This window comes from Haemaphysalis longicornis, unplaced genomic scaffold (assembly GCF_048455015.1).
Source record: "Haemaphysalis longicornis isolate Haplotype H1 unplaced genomic scaffold, Haemaphysalis longicornis Haplotype H1 scaffold_9, whole genome shotgun sequence".
NCBI lineage: Eukaryota > Metazoa > Arthropoda > Arachnida > Ixodida > Ixodidae > Haemaphysalis > Haemaphysalis longicornis.
In genome coordinates this window covers 171,778,017-171,805,269 of record NW_027526460.1, presented here as the reverse complement: position 1 = coordinate 171,805,269, position 27,253 = coordinate 171,778,017, and the positions used below count along the sequence as shown (strand labels likewise).

Sequence of the window (27,253 nt, the reverse complement as noted above, 5' to 3'; positions counted from 1 at the left end):
GCAAGAATGAACCAGCCTGCCTTAACGCTTTCTTTTTGCCCAGCTTTAAAGGGAACCAGAAAAGCCTTTTGTAAAAGTTACAAAAGGCCTGTATTGTCGCGTACCACTGTATTGTATTGTATTGTCGCGTACCAATATAGCGATGCAATCCCGTTGTAATTATTGATCTGCATTCAGTATTAGCTGCGCCAGAAACAATTCAATGCACCTCTCCCCCCTTTGCCGATCGATTCCTCCTCCCTCTATGCGTCTTTCAAAGCAGCTGGAAACACTGGAAATAGGCATGTGACATCGCGACGCTCGACTTCTGTTCTGCGCTAGCTACATTCCTGCGCCTAGGCTCGCGTCAATCGCTGCGGACCCGCCTTCGCCTCGGGATCGCGCAGGACAGAGGAAGAGCAGTCGGAAGCCAATGGCAGTGACGTTGCCGGCGGCCGACCTCGCCGGCGATTGGGTGAATCAGATGGCGGCTCGCCGTTGCGATCGCCGTTGCGTTAGCAGCGATCGGCTTGCTGCGGCGTCACGCTCATTGGCTGAGAAATGCTGTCTTCAAAAACTGTTCACAAATTATCCGTACAACGTATGGGGCTCACAATTGGCTCAAAAATCCCCCGTTATGTGTTCTACCACATGAATGCATTTTATTGCCACCTTCGCAAAGCTTTTCTTGGTCCCTTTAATGTCAGACGGGTATTGCTTGAAGCAGTTGCACTACCGTGTACACGTAGACAGCGCAAGTGGTATATACGCCTCGAGCTTCGCGATCGCTGCGCCGCCTGCCGCCGCTTCTCCGCGGCGTTGACGGGATTTGCGCTGCGTGACTGATAGGGGCTCGAGCAGTGTTTTGGTTCTATTTCACTTCTTTTCGCCTTTCCGCGCCCTAAAAAAACTTGTTATGGTGAGGAATATAGGCAAAGAGTACGTTTAGGTCACTTAAAAAGCAGCTGCGTCTTCGTAGAGTACGCGATCGCCTGCAAGAGCTACCCGGGGACGCGGTTCTGCGCGCTTCGTCGCCGCTCTTCCGGGCGTCGGCGACGGCAGCAACATATCACCCATGTCACCTCTAAAACATCAGGCACAAATGAATTCTACTGACGCCTCGTTTAGAACTGATACTGGCACAATGAGAGGTTGGCTTCATTGTGCAGCGTGGACAACGAATGCGGCTTTGTTTCGCATATATACGCCGCAGAAAAATATGTTTCGGGGATGTGATTACCCAATCCCGGACAATAACTTATGCCTTTTATAAGAATATAAACCATGCGAAAATGTAAAGTATATTCCAAGCCTGTGCGTCGTTAAATATGTGCCCACACACGCCATATAGCAAGAACCAAGGAAATGAAACCACAGGAAAATAAATGCTGTGCCAATGCGGAATTTAGAAACATAATTGCTCTAACGGAAATGAAAAAAAAAAAACAGTGCAGCTTCTGGCATGCTAAAGACGTTCGTCTAAACTTAAGCCAGGTAGGTTTTACTAGACCAACTATACGCGAAATGCACTGCTATTTCGCGAGAAATCGTGGGGGGGGGGGGGGGGGGACGCCGTGTACAAATGGGGAGCGGAATCAAGCAATGACCGTTTTAGTAATCCCACACATAAATCTCGCGTTCACGTTCCTTTTGTTTTTCTACTTCAACGAAGAGCTGATCGTACGGCGGACGCATTTTTGGAAGTATACAGGGTAGGCTGTTCAACAAGCGATGAAATGTGTCGTTGGAAGAGTGTGGTATGTGATAACGCCCTCTAATTTCAGTTTCTGGTTTACTCTGCTGGCTCCCTGTGCCATATGACGATATTTCGAAGAAGCATTTAGTCTCGGACGCGGATTATATTGTAAGCCCGTCTCCGCGCTGCTCGCAGAGGATATATGTAGCAAAGGAAGGTCTGCGGGCTGCGGGCGCGCACCTCACGACAAGACGACTCTATCGTGTGCTGATCCCCGAGTATAATTATGCATTGTCCATCGTACTTTTGTTGAATATTACCGAAATTAACACAGACTGGCTTGTAAATGGTGGTGATCAATATCTGAGGTATAATATTGGCAAATATAACTGGTGTGCTGTCACGTATGAGTGCTCCGCTGATTATGTAAGCGCACAAAACCGACTTAAATCGTAGTGTATAGCCGTAGCATGAACATCTGAGGAACCGGTGGTTACGGAGACACGGCTAGTAAATTCAGGTCACTATAGCTACAATCGGCTCCGTCATACGCCGGTTCCGCGACGCTGGCCTGTGACACACACCTGGCGCTTATACAGACCGAAAATACCACACTAAGATCGCGTCGGAAACATTTACACTCTCGTAAACACACCCAATTTGCAAACAGAGTGACTGCTCCACACAAACATGAATTTCAAACGCCCACAAACGGTAAATCTCAGTCGTGAACGTGCCGCAAAAGCAGCGGCGGCACTGGGGCAACTGGGGAGCGGGGCGCGGACTCCCGCGCCTGCTTTCAAAACGGGCCGCTAGGGGGATTTCAGTGGCGCCCCTAGAGGCCGCGCTCGAGGCGCATAGACTCCTTGCTTGACGGGTGCAGCAAACTTTGGCAGTGCAGTTGTGTGCAGCGCCGCATTACCCCAGAGGCGCGTCCAGAATGTGTTTGCTCCGGGCTTATTTCACGCCTCGTTCTATGATTTGGGCCATTAAGAAAATTCACAACTGAGCTCGCTGGACTGCATTGTCGGCCTTCGCGAACGCCTATCCCACCACGGTACGTTGGCGCGGCCGATGGTGGCGCTGACACGGCGGAGCAGGCGACAGGACCAAACTTGTGTATGCGGCGGCAGGGATCGGGAAACCGTAGGGCATATTGTCATAGACTGTACAGAGACACGACCGCGACGGGGCGATGGGGAAGCGACGTTCACGGAGGCTTTGGGATTTGGTGTGATGGGGAGCCTCAACTTCAGGGCCAGAGAGGTGACGAAGAGGCGATGGAGGGGTGGTTGAAGACAGAGGAAGAGTAGAAATAGAATCAGAAGGGGGAGGTAAACAGGGGTGCCAGGGCAGGAAGGGAGGGGAAAGCGATAAGAGTTTAAAACGGGGGGGAAGGGTAGGGCAAACAAGTTGAATAACACAGGCAAGTCCGTTGGTGACAACCGACATCCCAATACAAAGGGAGGGCCTCTAATAATCCTCATCATCATCAGTGCGGCCTTTTAGGTAGCCTCCGCGATCGGCCGCTGGCGGCAGATCCCGGAGGCCACGGGTGAAGCATGGAGGAAAGAAAAGCTTTGCAGAGGCCCTGACATGGCGGAAAGAGAGCTCACTCAGGAGAGGCCCCGCCAGCCACCGTCTCACTGGGAGGTGTGGAAGAAGTGACGTGATTTTTAAAGACGATAGTCTTTCTTGGGCTACTTAAACCCAGATATTTTGGTCGGTCGGTCTGTCTGTCTGTCTGTCTGTCCGTCTACCTGTATGTAACTCGATTCAGCCACCCGGCCAAAGTAAAATGCTTACTGCGCAATAGTCTTATATACTCACAGCCAAATGTAAGCGTCTAAGCCCGGTTTATTACTATGTTGTAGTAGCGTTGTAAAATTACTGCCAAGCTTGCCATCTTGTCAGTGTATATAACAATGATGCCTTCTTTATATATGTGGTAGTAGCGTTGTACAATTACATGTGCATCTACGTGAGCGCGATTTGCGTGGTCTTCTTCTTGACTTTGATGTTGCCTTACCTATAATTTTCTGATCTAAGTTGTACTACCCCCCCCCCACTGTAATGCCTCAGGCGATGTGGGTACTGTGTAAATAAATAAATAAATAAATAAATATATGTTCATACTTGTCAACTTTGTTGAACAAGAACACGACATTACGCAATATAAGACAGAAAATTAGTACACAAGGGATATTTACAGTGTTCCTTTATTAAAAAATTCATGGATGCTTGGTTTTCCGGTAGCAAATGATATTCTACATTGTGGTAATCCGGCAATAGTGGCGGTGGACAATCCCGCGCGATGGACATGTTCCGGCGGAGTATGAAGATGTGGCGCGAGATGAGCTGCCGCCAACTTCGGACGCAGAAGTGCCGGCGCTGGTGGCTGCAGTGGATGCTGACGCACGCTGGGGTACGCTGGTGAGCAGGACAGATCTTCTCGCGGCGCAACGTGCCGACGGACTCTGCCGTAAGATCATTGAGCACGTTGGGGCACAGAGCGCTGCTCCCACCAGCAACAGCGGTGAGTTTGATACATATGTGTTGGCGGAAGACGGTCTCCTGCTGCGGTATATTCCGCAGGAAGACGACGAAGCTAATTCACCCTTCCGCGCTGTTGTACCCCGTAAGCTTCGGAGGGCTTTCATCCGTTACTTTCATGATTCAGCACTGGCTGGTCACAGCTCTGCAGCAAAACTTATGAGAAGTTATGTCGGACTGTCACGTGGCCGGGAATGAGGCAGGATGTGCTGAGGTATTCCAGGAGCTGTCACGTGTGTCAGACAGCGAAACCCCGAGTCGGTTGCCCGCCCGGATTGATGCAGTCTGTTGAGAGTAAGAGCCCATGGCAAATCGTTGCTTGCGATATCATGGGCCCTTACCCCCGCAGCCCACGTGGGAATTGTTATTTGTTTGTGGTGACGGACCATTTCACGAAGTGGGTAGAGCTGTTCCCGCTACGTACCGTCAATACACCGAATGTATGGAGGTGCCTAATGGAAGTGTTTTCGCGCTTTGGGTTCCCCGCACAGCTCATAACAGATAATGCTACGTATTTTACGAGCAAATTGTTTGAGGACAACTGCCGAGCTGTAGGCGTGAAACACAATCGTACGACCACCTATCACCCTCAGGCAAACATAACTGAGCGTGTGAATCGCAACCTCAAGGCGATGCTAATTGCTCATACGGAGCAACACAAGGATTGGGGTGCTAAGCTGCCTGAGATTGCATTTGCCACTCGCACCACGGTGAATCGTTCAACCGGGTTTACGCCGGCTTATTTGAACTACGGTCGGGAAATGCCATTTCCTCTTGACAGGACACTTCCAGAAAAGGAGGCGGGTTCTGGTCTGTCGCCCCATGCTGTGGCCGTCCGCCAGCGCCTGCGCGACGCGATACAGGCTGCCCGGGAGCAGCTTGACGTTGCTCGTCTCCAGCAGGCGGAGCAGTACAACCGGTGTCGTTGAGATGTTCAGTTTGCGGTTGGCGACATGGTTCTCCGGCGCACTCATCCGCTGAGCGACGCTTCACGCAAGTTTGCCGCGTCGCTAGCCCCTAAATGGGAGCGCCCTTTTACTGTAAGCGAGAAGCTGTCTTCCATAACGTATCTTTTACGCCACAGCAGTACAGGTGAACATGCAGGCCCGGTTAATATAGCAGACCTTAAACAGTACCACGTGGACTGATCTGCTTTTGGCCGCAACGCCTCTTGTTTCTCAATGGCGTCTGCGCACCCGTCATGTTAACTTTCTATGGGATGTATCTAGAGTATCCTTTTTAGGCATTTTTTTTGTTTCGGATTACCTATTCTTGGTCCTGAATTTGATGATTGATCAGTACCACGTGATGCGCTTCTTTATTTTTTTATTTTTCCCCCTGCTAGAATTGTGTTTCTTTCCGGGCGTTAATTTTTGCTTCTTTCGCGTCCAGAATCCATTTTGGCATTCGCTCCTGCTGCGCCCGCATTCACCGCCGACCCGTGTGGAGGACTTTCCCCACTGCCACACCCACCTGTGCGTGGTGCATAACCCGGTGGCATCCTGAGTTCCTGACTCCCTGCCCTTGGGGCTACCTTCTTGGCTCCACGGCTCTTGCTACGGGCCGTGCCTGCTCTCTACTCTCCACTGTGCTACCTTGGCGTGTGTGCTGTGGGTCTTGAACCGGACGTTTGGGTGGTACTCTCGGTTCCACTCCGGCGCTGCGTACCTCTCGCCGGGAGGCCCTATCTGCTACCTCTGGTACTGTTGAACAGACCGTCATCGGTTCATGGGTTTCCTCCAGTGGCGCCAGCGATCCAGCGGCGTCCATGGCTGTTCCTGGGCTGATTTAATCCTGTGGCTGCTGTCCCGGAGGATGTCCCGAGTTCCAAGATTGCTGTAGACATCTCTTTCGTGGACTGTGACGTCATCTTGGGGCTCCGATGCGGATGCTTCGAGTTACTCTTTAACTGTCGGTTGGCTCGAGGACTGGGCGTCGGCCTTTTCTTCGGAGGGGGGGAGAGTGTGGTAATCCGGCAATAGTGGCGGTGGAAAATCCCGCGCGATGGACATGTTCCGGCGGAGTATGAAGATGTGGCGCGAGATGAGCTAGGATGGAACATGGCGGACTCGGCTGGGTTAGGTTCCGCAGCCGGATCGGCTGAGGAGCGGACCTTGGCGGAACAGGAGTCCCAGTAAAGGTGTGATTGAGGGGTCTCAGTGCCTTTCTGGGGAACTGCGGCCGGGTGCAAGAACCCCGGTGCCACAACATCTACTGCAGAAAACCGCCGCCTCCTGGTGGCATATGAAAAATCACGCGGCAACAGCAACGACAGGTCGACTAGCTAGTTTCCACGTTCTGCTTGGAACGCACGTGGAGCACGGCCACGCGGTTCTATAAACCTTGTAGTCAGCCGCCTCCATTCACGCGCGTCTCCGCCGTACTGCAGCGCTGGCATCGAGGAACCCGGCCTGTAGCAGTGGAACGCGGTAAATTCAAATCGCCTTGCGCAAACTTTTAGTGCGTTTACCTTGGAATGAGCGCGACGGTACAGGAACAGCATGAGAGGTGAGCGGGAAAGCAAATGGGGCATTTCCTTGGCAAATGTCTACAAAGACTACCGTCTTTTGACGACATTTGCAACGAAAGGAGCAGATACGCGGCCAATTTTTTTTTCACGGCCATCGTAGGCCGACGGCAACCGCGGCCTAGCAACGGCGCCGAAGGCCGGCTTACCGAGGCACGACATCACTGCGCGGCCCAGCCGGTAACCAACGGTCGGCGGGCAAAGACGAAGCAGACGGAGTTTGGCCTCGGTCGTCGTGGGGTGCGGACGTGTTTTTCGTTCGCTCCTGCGCGGCTGGGGCAGTATCGCGATTATGCCGGCCACGCGTAGCGAGCCATGGGTGATTGTTTCGGGCGGCGCGCACTCTGCTGCGTGGGGCCGTCGAGAGCTAGCTCCCGCTTGCCAGTAACCGCTCGTCTGCCTGGAATTTCACCCAGCAAGCTCCCCTCACTTTGGACCACCGTGCACGACTCATCGCAGCACAGCCTCGCCTTTACGCTTCACCGCTCCCGTCGAGAACCACTCCCGGACGCAGCATGACACCAGGACCTGTGTTTGTGGTGTGTACTGTGCTCGGTGGCCCCCAGTGACTGTGGCAACGGTTCTTTTCTTCGCGGCGCCGTAACTTTTTTCTGTTTTCTCTCTTTACCTATCTCCTATTTTCTCTACCCTATCCTATTCACCCCCTTCTATATTCCCTACCCCCCCCCCCCTGGGTTGTATGCCAGTGAGCCCCCAGGTGGGCTGAAAATTTTCCCCAGTCCATTTCTTTTCCTTTTGAACGAACCACTACCACCACCCGAAGCAGACGACAGTGGAGCGAGCGACGGCGGAGGAGGCAGCGCTTCTGCGCAAAATACAAGCAAAAACGGGCGGCTGACCAATATGGCGGTTCCGGCTGCTGTAGAAGTGACATCAGGGCCTCTCCTTAGCTTTCTTTCTTGTTTTTTTTTTCTCCACGGTTCCTGACATCGCTTCTATAGGAAGGCGAAGCTAAAGTTTGCCGGGCGATGGCAGCGCTGCACTCTCCCCTCCGCGGGAGTACGCGGGGGCTGCCGCCGCTTTGGCACGTGCTTTTTTCGCTGCGCGCTTGCTGCATTTTTCGTCATAGAGGAAGCTGGCAGAGCGGGACTCTCTTGCTCCCCATCTAAATCCGAGCTGCTTTTACTTCCGTCGCCGGCTCAAAGACCACCTCAGAAACCGAACATCGAGCTCCGCATAAACGGCAAACCGATCCCAGAGGTCCCGATAATCCGAATCTTAGGACTAAGAATACAAAGCAACCGCAAAAGTGACAGCTTCATAAGCCTAATGAACCGAGCCGCGGACCAGACGGCCCGACTTGTCCGCAGGGTCACCAACCGCCATAAGGGTCTTACCGAAAGCGAAAAAGTTCGCATTCTCCAAGCCTTTGTCATAAGCCGGCTAGTTTACTCCCTCCCTTATCTCCTCCTAACTAAGGCCGACCTAGATAAAATCGACGTGCTAATTAGGCGAACCTATAAATTGGCGCTTCGACTCATTCTCGGCACTTCCACTGCCCGATTGGATCGAATGGGTCTCTACAATACAGCTCAGGAGCTGATAGAAGCCCACTTAACGAGTCAGTATGAGCGACTGGCCCGAACCAGCACGGGGAGGCACATCCTTCAAGAACTGGGTATCGGTCATCATACAAACTTCGCGCAACTACACCCCATCCCCGCTTCAATACACTCCCAACTAATAATCAAACCGTTGCCCCGCAATATGCACCCTCAGCACCACGTCGCTAGGAGACTAAAGCGAGCGGAAGCACTCCACAATATGTACGGCAACAATCCCCGAGTTGTATATGTCGACGCGGCAGAATACCGATTCCACGACGCATACACGATTGTAGCCATGAACAATGCCAAGGAACTTCTCAATTCGGCCACCGTTCGGTCCCCCCGCCCAGAGACAGCGGAAGAGGCGGCCATAGCCTTAGCCCTAACACTCGACCCCACTCCCAGCACGATCATTTCCGATTCTAAAACTGCAATTCAAAATTTTTCCACCGGTCGCATCTCAAAGCCGGCACTAAAAATTTTGACAGGAAACTCTGCCCGACCCCTAAAACAACCAGTTCTTCTGACCTGGACGCCCGCGCATTCGGGCCTCGAAGGGAACGAAGCGGCCCGCGAACACGCCCGAGGACTCACGATCCGGGCTGGGCCCAGCCTCTATCCCTACCACGGGGCGCGATCTGCGCGGGATCGCCTGGTCTCTTTTCACGACATCACTATGCACTACCGCCTCTCCCGCTTGACCTATCCTCCGGCGGACAAAACTTTAGACAATTGTAAGGCTCACACGTGGCGACTTCTTCAGACAGGCACTTTTCCTAATCCCACCGTCCTGACGCACATCCACCCAGCTCTGTACCCCACTTCGGCCTGCTGCTTATGTGGCGGTCATGCCACACTATCCCACATCATCTGGGCTTGCCCGAAAAACCCCTTTCCAGAAATACCCCACGAGGAACGGTGGGAGGCCGCGCTGTGCAGCTCGGACCCGGACCTACAGGCCCGCTTGGTCGCCAGGGCTGCCGAGATCGCTGATCAGTTCACGCTGACAGCCATCAACGCAATCTAACCACCAGCATCGTTTTCATGATGCATAATCACTGATAGTCCTCGAAATAAAATTTATTCTCTCTCTCTCGCGCGCGCGCTATTAAGAGGGCTGGGCAAAATTCTCTTTTGCCTTATGAAACCATACGCGTCAGCACGTGTCCAGCAAGTTCAGTTTAAACGTAGAGTAGTTACTGAGTTCATTTTTGTCGACGTTAGTCTTGTCGTCTGCTACAGACCCGCCGCTCGACTGGCAGACTGCCCCGACGATTTTAAGGGGGGAAACGCGTTGTTCGGCGGTCGCCGGCTGCTGTCTTTTCGTCTGCAAGGCGACAGTGTTTGTTACTCCCTTCGCGTGCTCCCGCTTCGTACATCCGGATTTTCTGGACTGCAGCAACACTGAGGCTTGCTAGAAATGTAAGATAAACGTGATTGATTATAATAATAGGGTATTTCTTACTCTTGAAACAATCAGCTGCATCTTATAAAACGCATTAGAAAGGCACACGCTAATTAAGGGGTGCGCTGACAACGCCCCATTTCCATTTTACTTGTCCTTGAAGGAATTTTTCTTCGCAGTGTTTGTCCCCGCTCGGAGTACAAGTATGGGTTAGAGTGACAGTTCGCGGAAACGACAGAACAGCTTGTGGCGTATAACTTTTAATTACTATTAATATAACAGAATTTGGTGTATGCCTCTTTTAATTACCAGTATTTGTAAATGTGGGGGAAAAAACGAACAACGCAGCAATCCCGTCCAGAACACGTCACAATGACAAGACGGACCAGAGCTACAACGGCCAGGTAAATCGCTAGAAACTATTTTTTCCCCATGCAAAATGTCAACCAATCGTGTTATATATGGACGATATCGAACGGCACCAGCTAAACAACTTTGAAGTTCATTTTATTGTAGCGGAAAACAATCATTGGCCGCATGCATTAAAAAAAGTGTAGAGGGGAGGACCCCTCACCCCCATCGATTTACAGGCAGCCCGAGCCACAGAGAACTAGTGTTCTCTTCTGCAAAATCCCTTTTTTCCCATTTCGCTTTCCCCCTCTGATTAGCACCAAAAGGAGCGGAGGCAGACTTGGGAGCCAAGCTGTTCTGGACGCGCCACAGCTGTTCTCCACTCTTTCGTCGATGGCGTGCACGACTGAAGGGCCACGTTTTTTGCGTTTATGCACGCGGAAACACTGCTCAGGCGCAAATGCATCGCCCTCGTACCAGCTGCACCTTCTGCCTTTCTTCTTTGCGCAGACGGCGAGAACAACAACAAAAGGGGAAAAATCTATCTGAATCCGTCCCAGCTTATAGCAGTTTTGCTTACTGCACACAAGGCAACCATGTTTTGTCGCAGCAGTGTCTACATGATCATAAATCACGGGAACATAACAGAAAACAGGCGTGGAACGCTGGCGGAGTCCCGAGTCTTGACAAGATGTTCTGTTGTTCCAGCCGCAGTATCACCCTCACACCCAGCGGGTCAATCTGTGGGACGAACGTTGCGAACAAAATTCCTTCAAAGATAAGCAAAATAGAATTGCGGTGTTGTCAGTGCACCCTTTTACAGCATGTGCCTTTTTAATGAGTCTTTCATAGGAGGCAGCTGATCATTTCAAGGATTAGAAACAATGAATTAGCGAGAATTCTTGTAAGCCTCAATGTTTCTGTCGTCCATAAAATCCGGATGTTCAAAGTGGGAGCACGTGAAGAAAGTAGCAAACAAGAGAAAAATGCACTCTAGCAATTTGCACAGCTGTCGCCTGGACGGGAAAAAGACGGCAGCTGACGACCACCCAAGAACACGCTTTATCACCTGAAACCGCCGGGGCGCCCGGCCGTTCGAACGGCGCGTAGTAGACTACGCGTCTCTAGCCACGGCCGGGCTGGAGGAGCGGCGGGCGCGCACTTTCATACGGCCTGCGCTTCGGGTATAGTTCCCACTTTTCACCGCCGCTAGTTCGTGGCGCTGCGGACCAACCCTCGCTAAGGTCCCCGACCTTAACCCTCGCCGGTTGCCCTGCCCCTGCCGTGGCTACAGGTGGTACCTGTCCGTGTAAATTTACATGTGCGTCATTAAAATAGGCGACTCCTTCCCCCCTTCTGAATTTTTGGTCTAACAGGGTCAAACAGCCTAACATTATTACTCGGAAGCGCCTAATAAAAAAATTGAAAGAAACATTTTAACTCGGGGCACATGAAAAATATGCGAGGCCTTTATATCTTATCAGCGACTGTATTATATGCAAATGGTGAGGCAGGCATAAACGCGGCATTTTCCGTGACTGAAATATCAGTTCTTATTTTTCCTTTCGGATGATGCCTTGGTTTGCACACGAAAAGGGCACGACCAGTGACTAGAATGATTTCCCGCCGAGGGAGATGCGGTTATCGCTTAGCTAAACGTGTTTCTGCTGCTCACGCTCCGGTCGGACTGAGCGGACCGCTGGCAGCGAGCGCACTGTCAAAAACATACAGCTAAAACTCTTAATCACGCAACTGAAGTGCACAACGAGTCTTCTTTTTGGTGAGATAGAGCAGCGAAGGCATTCATTCGTGGCAGATCCAAAACACGTAAGGCAAGCGCTGTCGGCTCGCTCGGCCAGAGGCGATGCATCGACTAAGAAAAAAGAGGGTTAGGAGGGTAGAGGGTTGGTTCGAAGCGCCCTCACTCTGTCAAGAATCTGCTGTATCGTTTCCTTGTTGGGTGCGCAGGCCGTATGAAAGTGCGCGCTCACCGTTCTTCCAGTCCGGCCGTGCTCTAGCAGACGACAAGACAAGTGCAGGCAAAAATGGATCCAGTAGCTACTATACGTGTAAACCGAACTTGCTGGACACGTGCTAACGTGTATGCTTTCATAATTCGAAAGAAAATTTTACCCGGACCTCACCGTAGCGCGATAAATGCAGCACGCGCGCAGCGAAAAAAGCACGTGCCGAAGCGGCGGCCAACGTTACTAGATTGGCGGCGGCAGCCACAACGTTGGCGGCGGCAGCCACCGCGTACTCCCGCGGAGGGTAGAGTTCCTGTATATAACTCCCGCAGGGAATTATATACAGGAACTCTACAGCTAAGAGTTGCGCGACCCTTTTCCACGCGCCGCCGTCGTGACGTCACTCCGGTTATCCATGCCGCGCAGATAAGCCCCTACTATGGCTTCGCCGCAGCCGCCGACACGGGCGGCACCGCGCCCCCGCCCAGGAACAACAGCAGCAGCAGCGTGAGCGACATCGCAGGAATCCAGCGTAGCCGCTGGAGCCGCTGTAAGGCACCGCCGACCGAAGCGCCCTCACCGCGCGTCGGCCGCCGTCGGAAGCGTGGCGGTATAGTGTACGGCGAGGCTCCTACGCCCGCTACGGGCGGCTGTCCCGCAGCAATCCGGATAACAAGATGGCGGGCGGTCGCGCAACTCTTAGCTCCCTGCGGGAGCTCCAGCGGAGAGGAGAGTGCAGCGCCACCCGGCGATCGTTCCGGAGCCTATTGAAGGCGAAACGCCATTTGTGGAGGCCGCCCTTGTTAGCTTGTATTTTGCGCGGACGCGCCACCTCCTCCGCGTTTCCCCGCTACGTCTTTTCCCGCCAACCATCGGCTACCGGCTGGGCCGCGCAGTGACGTAGGGCCTCGGTGGGCCGGCCTTCGGCACCGTTGCTAGGACGCAGTTGCCGTCGGCATACAATCACGGCCATTGTATTACAGAAGGGAAAAGATTTGTGCGTGTTGGTTCATCGTCAGACGGAAAACAAGCGCTTGTTTTCCGTCTGACATTGTATTACGCCACTTCTTCCACACTCCTCCCAATGCACCGGCGGCTAGCGAAGGCTAGTGGATAAACACCTCCCAAGATATTTTTAAGTGCAGAGCACTTTATGGGCTAGCCCTGTCGTCTTAGCTCGCTAACGGTCGATGCAACTGCCGAAATCAGGCGGCTCAGCGAGATAACGGACCCAAGTACAGCCTTCTGTACCGGCGTCAGGGACACAAGCTGAGGTTTTGAAAAACACGCGGTTTAAATAGTCATAACCGTTCGAACCTCGTGAACCACTGGTGCTTGTCATACATCTCCCCGTTGTTTAGCGCGAAGAAAACTACAGGTACATGAGGGAAAATATACGCAATTAACCGGCAGCGCCCGCGTTCAGTTAGTTACAGAACGCTCGTTGGGTTGGTTTTTACGATAGTAGGCGAAAAAAGCGGCCGCGCAAGAAAAAAAAATGGGGCGTTCGAAATAACGCACAGAGACATAAGAAATTTAGCAAGCACAGAAAGAACAGACTCCCGCTGGAGCAGTTTCAGGCAGGGGGCGCGCGACCAGTGCGAAGGCGGGAAATTTGAAATGCATTGAGTGGCAGCAGTGAGCGGATGACGACGCAGCAGCCCATTGTGGCGGATCACGGCTCTGCACTTTTGACAGCTTTCACACTGAGTGGAAGGTTTGCTCGATGAGGTGGAGAGTTGCGCGTCCAACCGCCATCTTGAGGCGTGTGGGAAAGCCACCCGTGACGCACGTATACGGGCGGAGGCGCGACGTCATCGCGGGCGAGTCTTCCAGTGTTCCAACGGCACCCGCCACAGCAATCACATCCACGAACGGCCCGACGACGGGCACCGCCGTCAGCTCCAAGCTGCACTCGGCCGCCGACCCTCTGGGAAACTATCCGGCCACTGAATAAAGTTATAGCAGCGAAGCTGGTTAGTGATTCGTTGGTCCCGGTGTTTCACAAAACTCAGTTTGAAAAGAAAACTAACCGGCGGGATTTGAATTTGTGCCCGGTAGACCAACGGAGTCACTGGGCTACGACCGAGAGTCAAACGGCTTACTTGCTCGGCTTAATGCGACTTTGGGGAGAGGAATCACGCCACCTGCTCGACACAGAACACGTGATATGGTTGCACACGTTGCACTTGCGGGTGCCTAGTTTGTGTGTGCGCGTTCCGTTCGTTCGTTCTGCTTCTTTTTCGCCGTTATAGGAACAAATGTGGAGTAAAGGTCATTGCAGCAGCGCAAAAGAAGCAAATGGGCTGCAATCTCTCTCGGCGCGTACGTGTGCTGCCGGCTGCGCCCAGCAGCCACGGCAGCTGACCTGCGCGCACCGAAATCGGGCTTTCTGTCCTGTCACGCTGGCACCGCAACTCGGAGGCTCGTGGAAATCAGACGCGCAATCCCACAGGCGAAGCTTGTGGTCTACTTTCACTGGCGCTACAAAATGCGTAGCCCGCGCGGATCCACTCTGTCTGAATACACGCTATCCACGAAGTGATAGGCTGGAATAACATTAACGTAGTTTCCGTGGATACGAAGAAAACTGCGTGAGTGGGCAAGTCGTGTTGTTGAAAATGCAACTTTCTGGGGAATGCCCTGTAGCTGTCAACCTGCTGGGGAAAAAAACAAGCTCACTCAAATTGACCGCTAGGACGACTCTGCCATTACGCCGAGTTTCGTTTCATATTTAGGTAGTTGGCAGGGTAAATAGTGCGCAATTTCCGCCTGCTGTCATTGCATGGGAAGGAAGAGGGCAGCCCCGTTTTTGTGGGCCTCCGCGCAAGCTAGACGTTGAAGATGTCATTTGCGGCACTAGTGCAAGCGATGTGCCAGCGACTAGCTGTAAAAGCGATAAACGATTGCTACGCAGCCTTTCCAGGCCTTCAGCTAACTGGGCATTGCGCACAACGGCCCGGAAACCTCTGAGGATACGCACGGCCAGCACGCACCTGGCCTATACCTGCACGTTGTAATCGAAGGCAAAGCATCGTCACCTGAGTCTCTTGCGGTAGAACTTGTCCGGCACGGCCATCATCACTCCGGCGCCGTCGCCCGTGTTGTTGTCGCAGGCACAGGCACCGCGGTGTTCCATGCGCCGAGACATGGTCTCCGCATCCTGGATCAGCTGCGCACAAGCACACGCGATGTTCAGCACAGGGGTCGGAGAGATCGGCTGGGCGGAGATGAGGCAAAACACTGCAACAACATTACAGGGTCAGCTCTGTACGCTCAGGATGTGGTACCGGCGCGTGGCAGCATCACCCAATTTGGCAGCGGCGGAGAAGCCATTGGTGCTAACTTGTTAACACTGATCTATTTACATTTAGCCGCGTACTCACAGAGATTCCACATTCAGGGATGTGTCGCGGTAGCGATAAGGGCATAGATGGTATTCACTGAAAAGTTTAATACATGCCAATTTTTTTTTTGCTCGGCAACATTAGCAACCGCCCTGTCCGTGCCTATTAGGCACACTCAAGCGCTAACCACATGGAGCGATTGTTGCGAGCGACAGCGAAACGCGATCCGCACGGCGCGCAATACGATTATCGAAGTACACACGGCCGCAAGGTTTTCTATGTGTGCGTATTTGTCACAAAGACGGGAAATAAACGCGTATTTCAGCAAGCAGAGCGCCTTACTTTCCCAGGATGCGCTGTTCCATCGCTGGCCCCTCCCCTCGTTCTCCCCCTAAGCTGCACTCCTTACGCGCTAGCCGCCGAGGCCACTTCCGAGTGGCTTTTGCTGGCCACCCAGAACCGAGCGATTGGATGAGCGATTTGGTCAGCGGCGAAAAGTAGCTCGTCGCTAGTCGCGTCGCGCCCCACATCGCTTGTAAAATCGCTCCATGTGGTTAGCGCTTCACAGCGCGGCTTTGCATCCGCGCTTCGCAGGGAAAAGAAAAACACCGGCGTGCGGCGTCGTCTGCCCCGTTTCAGTGGGATACTGAACGGCGGTGTTGATGATGATGATTTCGGGTTTAATGGCGCACGGCCGACAATGACAATGGTGAAAGAGATGAGATGGATTGGTAAAGGAGGCACTAGATTAAAAAACTTTACTCAGGCGGTTGGTGTACGGTGATAATTAAAGCATAGTGAGTATACTAAGAGAAATGGTGTATAGGGTCATATTAAAACTGAGTGCAACACCTAAGGTGTAAACCTCAGGTTCCACTACCATTTTAAAACACGTAATGAACACAGGTGAGGTTATGGGCTATATGATATGTATTTTCAAAAGTCTACATCTGCTAGGTAACTAAAAATGGTCTGATAAAAATATTGAAGTGTGCAAGGGAATGTTATATGTGTAAGCTTCATTAAAATGATGTTTCCTTTCAATGGTGCACATGTCACACTCAATAAGCATATGAAGGACAGAAAGCTGACTCCCACATCGATGTCGCTGTGGATTGTTTGCGTCTGTTAAAAGGTATGATGTGTGATGTGTGAGTAGCCAATTTTTAATCTGCATAATGCTACCTCTACAAATCTGTCATCTTTTTCAGCAGGAGGCTTTTCTATTTTGGGATTAACGATATGTAGTTTATTCTCTACTTCTCTGTCTCATTGTTGCTGCCAGAGGTCCCGCAGTTTCCTTTTTACAAAAGGTTTCAGATATTGATATGGGACCTCGTTTATGTCTATGCTGCTTCGAAGAGCGGCAGCTGCAGCACTGCGGTCAGCAGCTTCATTTTCAGCAATGCCGCAGTGGCCAGGAACCCAGCAGACTGTGACAACGAGTTTCAGGCCATAAGCCGAGTAGAGAGCTCTTAAAACACCATAAAAGTATGGTTTCTACTGACCTTCCGAGATGAAAGATTTGGGACGACACTCAGAGAGTCCGTGTATATAACTGAGTTGTTAATTTTGTTTTGAAGAATGTGGTTCAAAGCCAGTAGAATACCGTACGCCTCTGCAGTGTTCCCGTTGTGTTCCCGTTAATTGGTTTGGACATATTAAGTAGGGGGCCATTTGCAGCACAGGCTACGGCTGTGGTGGTTTTGGAAGCATCTGTGTAAAATTCAGCTGCCTTGTATTTGTCACGGAGGAATAAAAAATGCTGAGTGATGACAAATTTTGGTACATTTTTCTTTTGTATTTCTCTGAAGGGCATGTCACAGCGAATTGGGAAAAATCCCACGGAGCGACCAAATCATAAATTGAGGTACAGTCGACATCAGTAAGAGGAACATGGAACTCGCTGACGAGGTGTGACACTGTCAGCGCAAAAAGGTGGAGCTATGGATGATCGGTTTTTAAAGAGATGATCAGTTGTGTTATTTTTCATTATAGTATTCACAGGGTGTTTCTTCAGAGAAGTGATGTTTGCGGCATACATCGGAGCAGTATAGGCGCGCTGGTATCTAGAGACCACTGATTTTATTCGACATGAATGGATGGAATAGGGCTTGTTCGATATGCACCTGTGGCCAAGCGAAGCCCAAGGTTGTATACTGGGTCCAACATTTTGAGTGCTGTTTTGGTTGCATACTGTTATAAAATGCAGGCGTAGTCTATTCTTCAAATAACAACACTGTTAAAAAGTGCCAGCAGACATTTAGTATCCGTTCCCCAGGACTGATGAGATAGTACCTTTAAAATGTTCGTTGTTTTCAGGCATTTTACTTTAAGTAATTTAACATGTGGTATGAATGTGAGCTTGTTCTCGAACAAAATATCTAGAAACCTGTGTTCCTTTTTCACTGGTATGGGCTGACCTTCGAATGTCATACAAGGAAGAGGTTGAACACCACGTATCCTAGAGAAGACAACAGCACTTTTATCAACGTTAAACAGAAACCCATTTTGTTGAGCCCATGCAACCAGCCTGTTGACCTTAAGTTGATTTGACGTTCACATATCGATAGATTACAGGATTTAAAGCCAAATTGGATATCGTCAACGTAGGCAGAGTATGAAACAGTTCGAGGCAGCACAGTTTTAAGAGAACTCTTTTTGACAATAAATAGTGCACAGCTCCGCACTCCTCCCTCGGGTACGCCATTTTCTTGAACAAATGTTCTAGACAGGGCAGTCCCCACACGGACACGAAATGTGCCATGAGACAAATAGTCTCTAATAACATTGAAGATATTGCACTAAGGCCAAACGAGTCCAAGTCCAATGGAATACCATATCACCACGTACTATCGTAGGCTTTCTCCATATCAAAGAACACAGAGAAGCAGTGCTGTTTATGGACAAAAGCATCTTTAACATATGATTCAAACGCAACCAGATTATCTGTATTTGATCTCCCAGACGTAAACCCTGCCTGATTTTTGTCTACAACACCATAAAACTCCATAAAGTAAAAAAGTCTCCGGTTTATTATTCTTTCAAAGAGCTTACACAAACAGCTGGTCAGGGCAATAGGTCTGTAACTAGCAGCAAAACAGGGTTCTTTCCCTTCTTTTAGAAGAGGTACAACGATTGCCTCTTTCCATGCCCATGGAAAGCGGCCTCTCTGCCATATTTTGTTAAAGAAGAAAGTATTGTGTAAAGTGTGTCATTTTGTAAGTGCCTGGTCATCTCATAGCTGATTCTGTCAGCTCCAGGGGCTGCTTGCCACATGTGGACAGTGCGGTAATAAGTTGGAGCATCGTAAATGGGGCATTGTATCCCTCATTTGAGCATTGGTTCACACAAAGGGTTCATTGGTTCACATTGGTTCACACACTCAGCTGCTTTCTTGTGCTGTAAAAATGTTTGTGTGTAATGAGAGGAACTGAATACGTGTTCAAAATGTTTGCCGAGAGCGTCTGCTTGGTCTTTTGTTGTGAAATCTATGGCTGGACGGAATGCCGTCAGGTCGGGGTGGGTCATGAAATTTTACGAAATACATTTTTTGTTCGGTGTTTTTATTCCCCGTTGTATCGTGGTCTTTTATTGTGTTACCCACACTACTTACAAGGGGAGTAGAGTAGCGAGAGTCTGTGTAAGAGTTGATGGACGATATAAACCTTGTCCAACTTTAGTTTTTTTGCTAAGCGCCGTGTCCGCTTTCCTTTGGCTTTTGCCCGTTTAAACTTGAGCAGGTTGTCTGCCGCAGGATAGCGGCGTAAGAGGGTCCATGCTTTATTAAAGACAATAGTCTTTCTTGGGATACTTAAACCCAGAAAGTGTGGTCTGTCTGTCTGTCTGTCTGTCTGTCTGTCTGTCTGAAACTCGATTCAGCCACCCGGCCAAAGTAAAATGCTTACTGCGCAATAGTCTTATATACTCACAGCCAAATGTAAGCGTCTAATCCCGGTTTATATGCTCATACTTGTCAACTTTGTTGAACAAGAACAAGACATTACGCAAATATAAGACAGGAAATTAGTACACAAGGGATATTTACAGTGTTCCTTTATTACAAAATTCATGGATGCTTGGTTTTCTGGTAGCAAATGATATTGTCACGAAGCCAAGGACGACGCAGTTGTCTTGCAGGAGAAACAAGTTTATTGGAGCGAACTTGTGCTCCCCTAACAACTCAAAAGAATACAGAGGCGGCGAAGCAGCGGTCAACAAAGTGACTTGCGTCAGCGAGCGTCGCAGAATCGAATGCCCCGGCGTCTGCTCTGCAGGCTTTTTAAGTGCGAATGCACTTTATAAGCGACCCCAAACCATCCACCGCCGGCGTCGGCGGCGGCGTCGGCGTCCGCAGTGCTCCTCTATAAAGAAACAGCATCCGGCGCCAGGTTTCGATCCGCGGACTTTGCGGCCGCAGCGCGACGCTCTACCGACCAAGCCACGGACGCGACGTGATATCCGGACGCGACGTGATATCAGCGTTAGTGACGCGCCTTATATCTTTAACGCATTCAAACTACGTCGTCAGCGGCGTGCGTTTGCGACTCAGCGGCGTTATAGCGGCTTGATAACTGCGTGGTGTACACGTGATACTACAAACCCGATGGAAGAGCTGGAAGAGAAGGCGGCGAGGCGGTGGGCTGCGGGGGCCGAGCGCAAGCGCCGCAAGCGGGCCGACAACCGTGCATTCGCACTTTCACATTCTCCCCCTCGGGGAAATGCGGGGGAATTTTTTTATCTTTCGGCGCGCGTGGTTCTGGAACCGTCGATTCGCATCGAGAACATTGTAGATGCAAGAAGATTATTCCGGGATGTTCACGTTACATCGGAATGCTCTCCCTATCAGCACAGATAACACATGCGGCACAGAAAGAAAGAATGGAACACGCGCTTCCCTTGGCACGGAGATAACACAGACTGGCGAAGCCTGGCGGTAAAAGCAAAACACAAACAAATAAACCCAATGCATGGTTCGCGGCATTAACCCCCCTCTAAGAGTGCATCGACCCGATGCTAACATAAGCGACAGTCCGAAAATGAAAATAAAAGTTCGTCATCGTTCGTAGAAAGGTTTTAAGCGAACCACGTGGACGACTTCGGGCCGCGTACGTCGTCGTGATGTGCCGGAGTCACCATCGGGGATCACTTCGTAGGTAAGTTGGCCAATACGTCGCAGAATCTGGTAGGGTGCGAAATACCGTCGCAGGAGCTTCTCACTGAGTCCGCGTCGTCGGATGGGAGTCCAAACCCACACACGATCCCCTGGTTGGTACTCGGCGTCTCGGCGTCGGAGGTTGTAGCGGCCGGCATCCACCAGCTGCTGGTCCCTTATACGAACTCGAGCGAGCTGGAGGGCCTCCTCCGCACGTTGAAGGTATCCTTGGACGTCGGGGTTGAGGTCGTCGTCTTCTACATGCGGAAGCATGGCGTCGAGCATCGTAGTCGGTCGTCTTCCGTAGACAAGCTCGAACGGTGTCATCTGCGTAGTTTCCTGCGTCGCTGTATTGTACGCAAACGTGACATACGGGAGGACTTCGTCCCAAGTCTTATGTTCAACGTCGACGTACATGGACAGCATATCCGCAATTGTCTTGTTCAGACGTTCTGTTAGTCCGTTCGTATGGGGGTGGTACGCCGACGTTCTTCGGTGATCCGTGTTGCTGTAGCGTAAGATTCCTTGCATCAGCTCCGCGGTAAAGGCCGTTCCGCGGTCCGTGATTAGGACTTCAGGGGCTCCATGTCGCAGCACAACTTGGTTTATACAGAATTTGGCGACTTCTTGTGCAGTCCCCCGCGGAAGAGCGGCGGTCTCTGCGTAGCGCGTCATGTAGTCTGTCGCTACGACAATCCACTTGTTCTGCGATCGTGACGTCGGGAACGGGCCTAGAAGGTCCATTCCAATCTGTTGAAAGGGCCTCGACGGGACGGCGATCGGTTGCAGAAGTCCGGCGGGTCTTGTCGGCGGCGTTTTTCGTCGCTGGCAGTCCCGGCAACTCCGAACGTAGTGTGTGACGTCGCATGTAAGGCGGGGCCAGAAGTACTTCGCCTTAATTTTTGCAATAGTGCGAGCTGTGCCGAGATGTCCGGAAGACGGGTCGTCGTGGGACGCTTCCAAAATTTCGTCACGAAGGTCTGCGGGGATGACCAGTAGATAATTCGTTCTTGTCCAGGGGCTGAAATTCTTCTTCACGAGGACGGAGTTTTTGAGGCTGAATGCTGGTAAGTTACGCTTGAACGCTCTAGGCACGGCGACGTTTCGTCCTTCGAGGTAGTCGATCATTACTCGCAAGTCGGGGTCGGCACGCTGCTGGGCGGCTAGGTCGCTCTCCGTAACAACCCCGAAGAACGCACTGTCTTCATCGGAGTCTTGTGGTGGTTGGTCGACAGGGGCGCGGGACAGGCAGTCGGCGTCGGAGTGTTTCGTGCCGGATTTGTAGACGATTGTAACGTCGAACTCTTGCAGGCGCAAACTCCACCGCCCAAGACGGCCAGAGGGGTCCTTCAAATTGGCGAGCCAACACAGCGCATGGTGGTCTGTTACAACTTTGAACGGTCTGCCATACACGTATGGGCGAAATTTTGGAATGGCCCATATAATAGCCAGGCACTCTTTCTCGGAGGCAGAGTAGTTTTTCTCCTCCTTCGACAGACCACGGCTGGCATAGGCGATTACGTTTTCGCACCCGCTTTGTTTTTGGACAAGGACGGCACCCAAGCCTATATCACTGGCGTCCGTGTGTATTTCCGTTTCGGCGTTTTCGTCGAAATGAGCGAGAACGGGCGGGCTTTGCAGGTGTTTTTGCAGCTCGCAGAATGCCTTTTCTTGGTCGTCTTCCCAGCTGAAAGCGGTGCTATCTTTCGTCAAGCGCGTGAGCGGCTCTGCAATGCGTGCGAAGTTTGCGACGAAGCGCCGGTAGTATGCGCACAGTCCAAGAAATCTGCGCACGCCCTTCTTATCTTTTGGCCTTGGGAAGTTCGCTATGGCTGAAGTTTTCGCCGGGTCAGGCAGGACTCCCGCGGTGTTGACGACATGGCCCAAAAACTTCAGTTCCTCGTACGCGAAGCGGCACTTTTCAGGCTTCAGCTATAACCCCGACGTACGGATGGCCTCGAGTACAGACTGCAACCTTGCGAGGTGTTCGTCGAAAGTCCGGGAGAATACCACAACGTCGTCGAGGTATACCAGGCAGGTGTGCCACTTCAGGCCAGCGAGCACAGTGTCCATGAACGTTGGAACGTTGGAACGTTACTGGTGCCGTGCATAGCCCAAACGGCATTACCTTGAACTCGTATAGGCCGTCCGGGGTTATAAATGCAGTCTTCTCTCGATCTCTCTCGTCCACTTCAATTTGCCAGTAGCCGGTCTTCAGGTCTATCGATGAGAAGTACCTCACATGGCAGAGGTGTTCGAGGGCGTCGTCGATTCGTGGCAGGGTGTACACGTCCTTCTTGGTGATCTTGTTCAATCGCCGGTAGTCAACGCAGAACCTCAGTGTACCGTCTTTTTTCTTCACGAGTACGACCGGTGCAGCCCACGGACTTTTCGATGGCTGTATAATGTCGTCGTTGAGCATGTCGTCGACTTGAGTCCGGATGGCTTCGCGCTCGTTGGAAGAGACGCGGTACGGTGACTGTCGGGTAGGTCGGACTCCATCCTCGGTTATTATCCGGTGCTTCGCCAGAGGTGTTTGACGTAACTTTGAGTTCGACGAAAAACACTCGCTGTAGCGACGCAGCAAAGCCAATAACTTGTTCCTTTCTTCTTGCGGTAGCGCCGGATTCACGTCGAAGGGGTGCGGAAGCTTGAAGGTATCGTCGGGTACGCGTTCAAAGTCGGCGACTGCTATCACGTCACTTGCTTGTTCCGTTTCTTCGACGAACGCAATTGCAGCACCCTTGTTTAAATGCTGGTACTCCTCGGTGAAATTGGTGACCAAAACGTGGGATTTGCGCTGCTTAAACCGCGCAATGCCTCTTGCGACAGACACACCGCGGTCAAGAAGCAACCTTCGGTCACTCTCCACGATAGCGTCGACGTCGGGGGCAGCACCTTCACAGTAGACGGTGATCATCAAGCTTGCGCGGGGTGGCAGGGTGACGTGATCATCGGCGATCCTTACAGCTGCACGGTGTTCGGGGTTGGATTCCGGCGTCACGGAGTGGTCGGAGGAAAAAGTTATCGATTTCGTCTGCAGATCGATTATTGCGCCATTTTCCGTCAAAAAGTCCATTCCGAGAATTACGTCGCGGGAGCAGTTGGGCAAAACGACGAACACCGCAGGGTACGTCGTGCCGTCTATGGTGACGCGCGATGTGCACGTTCCACTTGGCGTCACGAGGTGGCCTCCTGCTGTGCGTATGTGTGGACCGTCCCATCTGGTCATAACCTTCTTCAGCTTAGACGCAAATGGTCCGCTCATTACGGAGTAGTCGGCTCCCGTGTCTACGAGGGCGACTACATCAAATCCGTCGATGGACACCTTGACGTCGGATGCCGCCTTCCTCGAGTTCCGGGTGCGTCGCGGCGTCGCATCTCGGCTTGTGCGCGTTGACGGTCGGGCACTGTACGTCGTCGTTGTCATCGTCTTCTCAGCGGACGTCTCGGTCCGGTCGGGTACGCGTCGCGGCGTATAGCTGTCGTCGTGTACGGGAGTCTCGTCAGGTCTTGGTCGGGTCGTCGGGATGAGGGCATGTTGTGAGTCACTGTCTTCCGCGAGTCGTTGCGTCGTTGGAGGGTTTTCATTTTTCCGCGATCGTGCAACTTTACCTCCAGAAGTTGCTGCTTTTAGTTTCCCCCGCGTGGGCTGGGGGACCTTCCACGGGCGAAGTCAGCATTGCTACGGCGGTTCGGCGATTGGTACGGGTAGGGCGATGGCGAGCGGTTGAAACGGGATGGGCCACGGCTGGTTTCGACGAAAAACACTCGCTGTAGCGACGCAGATCTCACGTGGTCGTTGGCCAGGGAGAGGGCGAGGTGCGTCGACGGAGAAACCACGCAGTCCGAGTCTCTTGTATGGGCAGCGACGGCAGATGTGGTCGGCCTCTCCGCAGTGGTAGCACAGAGGACGATTATCGGGAGTTCGCCACACGTCCGTCTTCCTCGGCGTCTGGTTTCGGGCTACCGGGGGTCGGGCGGGTGACAGTAGGCGGCGGTACGGCGGGGCCTCTTGAAGGCGTGTTGGGGCAGGGCGGGGTCGGCGAACAGCCGCAGAGTAAGTCATAGCCTCGGGCTCGCGAGGTGCTTCGGACGGCACAGAAGTTCCCAAAGCCGGCTGTACTTCTTCCCGGATCACGTCGGTCAGTGAAGTGACTTGAGGTTGTGGTGTCGTCATCGGGAAAAGTTTCCGCAGCTCCTCCCTTACCACTGCGCGGATAGTGTCGCGTAGTGAGTCGGAGTTAATAGCGCTGGCACCAATCGTCTCCAAAACCAGCGCATTGATTGGGCGGTCGTACTGCCTCGTTCGGATTTCGAGCGTCTTCTCCATCGCGGCGGCCTCAGACGCGAATTCGGACACGGTCTTGGGGGGGTTGCGAACAAGGCACGCGAAGAGCTCTTGCTTCACACCTCGCATCAGAAACCGTAGTTTCTTTCCTCCGTCATTCCTGGGTCCGCACGGCGGAAAAGTCGCTTCATTTACTCGACGAAGATTACGACTCCTTTGTTCGGGTGTTGCGTCCGAGTTTCCAGTAAAATCGCAGCTCGTTCTTTTCTCACCACGGTCGTGAAGGTCTTAAGGAACTCGCTTTTGAATTGCGTCCAGTTGGTCAAGGCGCTCTCGTGGTTTTCAAACCAAGTTCGAGCTGCATCCTCCAAGTAAAAGAAAACATGCCGGAAGGTTTCTTCATCGTCCCACCTGTTGAAGATCCGCACGCGCTCCAGCTTCTCCAACCATTCCTCTGGGTCTTCAGCGGGGGCTCCCCGGAACGATGGCGGTTCCCGGGGCTGCTGCAGCATGATTGGCGACGTTGTTTCTTGTACCATGGTGTTGGTTGCAGCGTTCCTTCTCTTGGGCCCTTCTGGCATCAAACCGAACTCGGGTGGTAAATCTTGCAGGCGGTGGCTGGCTCTTGTTGGACTGGTTTGGCGGCTTCCCGAGGTTGTAGTGGGCATGAAGGGTGCGTACCCAGCACCTCTACCAGATGTCACGAAGCCAAGGACGACGCAGTTGTCTTGCAGGAGAAACAAGTTTATTGGAGCGAACTTGTGCTCCCCTAACAACTCAAAAGAATACAGAGGCGGCGAAGCAGCGGTCAACAAAGTGACTTGCGTCAGCGAGCGTCGCAGAATCGAATGCCCCGGCGTCTGCTCTGCAGGCTTTTTATCTTTCGGCGCGCCTGGTTCTGGAACCGTCGATTCGCATCGAGAACATTGTAGATGCAAGAAAATTATTCCGGGATGTTCACGTTACATCGGAATACTCTCCCTATCATAACAGATAACACATGCGGCACAGAAAGAAAGAATGGAACACGCGCTTCCCTTGGCACGGAGATAACACAGACTGGCGCAGCCGGGCGGTAAAAGCAAAACACAAACAAATAAACCCAATGCATGGTTCGCGGCAATATTCTACATCTACTGCAGAAAACCGCCGCCGCCTGGTGGCATATGAAAAATCACGGGGCAGCAGCAACGACAGGTTCGACTACCTAGGTTCCACGTTCTGCTTGGAACGCACGTGGAGCACGGCCACGCGGTTCTATAAACCTTGTAGTCGGCCGCCTCCATTCACGCGCGTCTCCGCCGTACTGCAGCGCTGGTATCGAGGAGCCCGGCCTGTAGCAGCGGAACGCGGGAAATTCAAATTACCTTGCGCAAACCTTTAGTGTGTTTACCTTGAGATGAGCGCGACGGTACAGGAACAGCATGAGAGGTGAGCGGGAAAGCAAAGGTGACATTTCCTAGGCTATTGTCTATAAAGACTATCGTTTTTTGACGACATTTGCAACAAAAGGAGTAGATACGCGGCCAATTTTTCTGTTCGGAACGTGTACGCTTGTACTCCTCATTCCACCATGGTCTAAGTATGGGGAGCGCTTTATTAGTGGTCTCTGGAATGCTTTTTTGAGCACAGTCAAGAATATGGGCCGTAATAAGTGAACTTGCTTCTTCAACATCTAAATGACTTATTAGCGAAGGGGTTAGTCCGGAAAGTTCTTTGAATGTTTTCCAGTCAGCTGCATGTTATTTAAAAGTTCGAAGTGAGTCGGTGTCTCGGGCGTTACTGCGTATAGCTAGTAGATTCACGGGGAAATGGTCGCTCCCATAGGGGTTGTTAATTACTTTCCACTCACAGGTGAGCAGTAAAACTGCGGAGCCAATTGCCAGGTCTATTGCAGAATAAGTGTTGTGGGCCGTGTTGTAGTATGCTTGATGTTTCTTATTAATGATGTAACTTCCGAATGATGTGATGAACTTTTCAATAAGCCGCCCGCGCGCGTAATCTCGCGCAGATCCCCAGATAGGGTTGCGGGCATTAAAATTCCCAGTTATTAGGTAGGGTTCAGGTAGCTCATTGATGAGGTCTTCGAATTCGACGCTGGATAGGCGATAGTGCGGTGGAAAATAAAGAGAACAACACACACAACAAGAGAACAACAACAACACACTGTTATTAGTCTATCAAAAATTATTGCTGTAACACCAACTGCTTCCAGTGAGGTTTGTAGCTGCAGGTGTTGACAAGCAACAGATTTTGGTACTATTATTGCCACGCCACCAGACGGCTGGCGGTAGCTCAGTCTTTCTTTACGTAATATAGTGTATCGTGTTAAAAAATTTGTCTGATGGGCGTAGGTGTGTTTCTTGGGGGCACAGTATTTTTGGTTTGTGATTTTAATATATCATATATATCGT

General features: G+C 51.8%; 1 protein-coding gene across 4 annotated transcripts in view; it reads right to left on the bottom strand.

Annotated features, from left to right (window-relative positions):
- The window catches only part of LOC144151392 (uncharacterized), a 458,541-nt gene that overhangs the window by 304,297 nt on the left and 126,991 nt on the right, over positions 1–27,253 (bottom strand). For all 4 annotated transcript variants that reach the window (XM_077682433.1, XM_077682432.1, XM_077682435.1 and 1 more), the window contains one exon: positions 15,088–15,218. In XM_077682433.1, the coding sequence (XP_077538559.1) occupies positions 15,088–15,218 (131 nt within the window). The remainder of the gene's footprint in view (positions 1–15,087; positions 15,219–27,253) is intronic.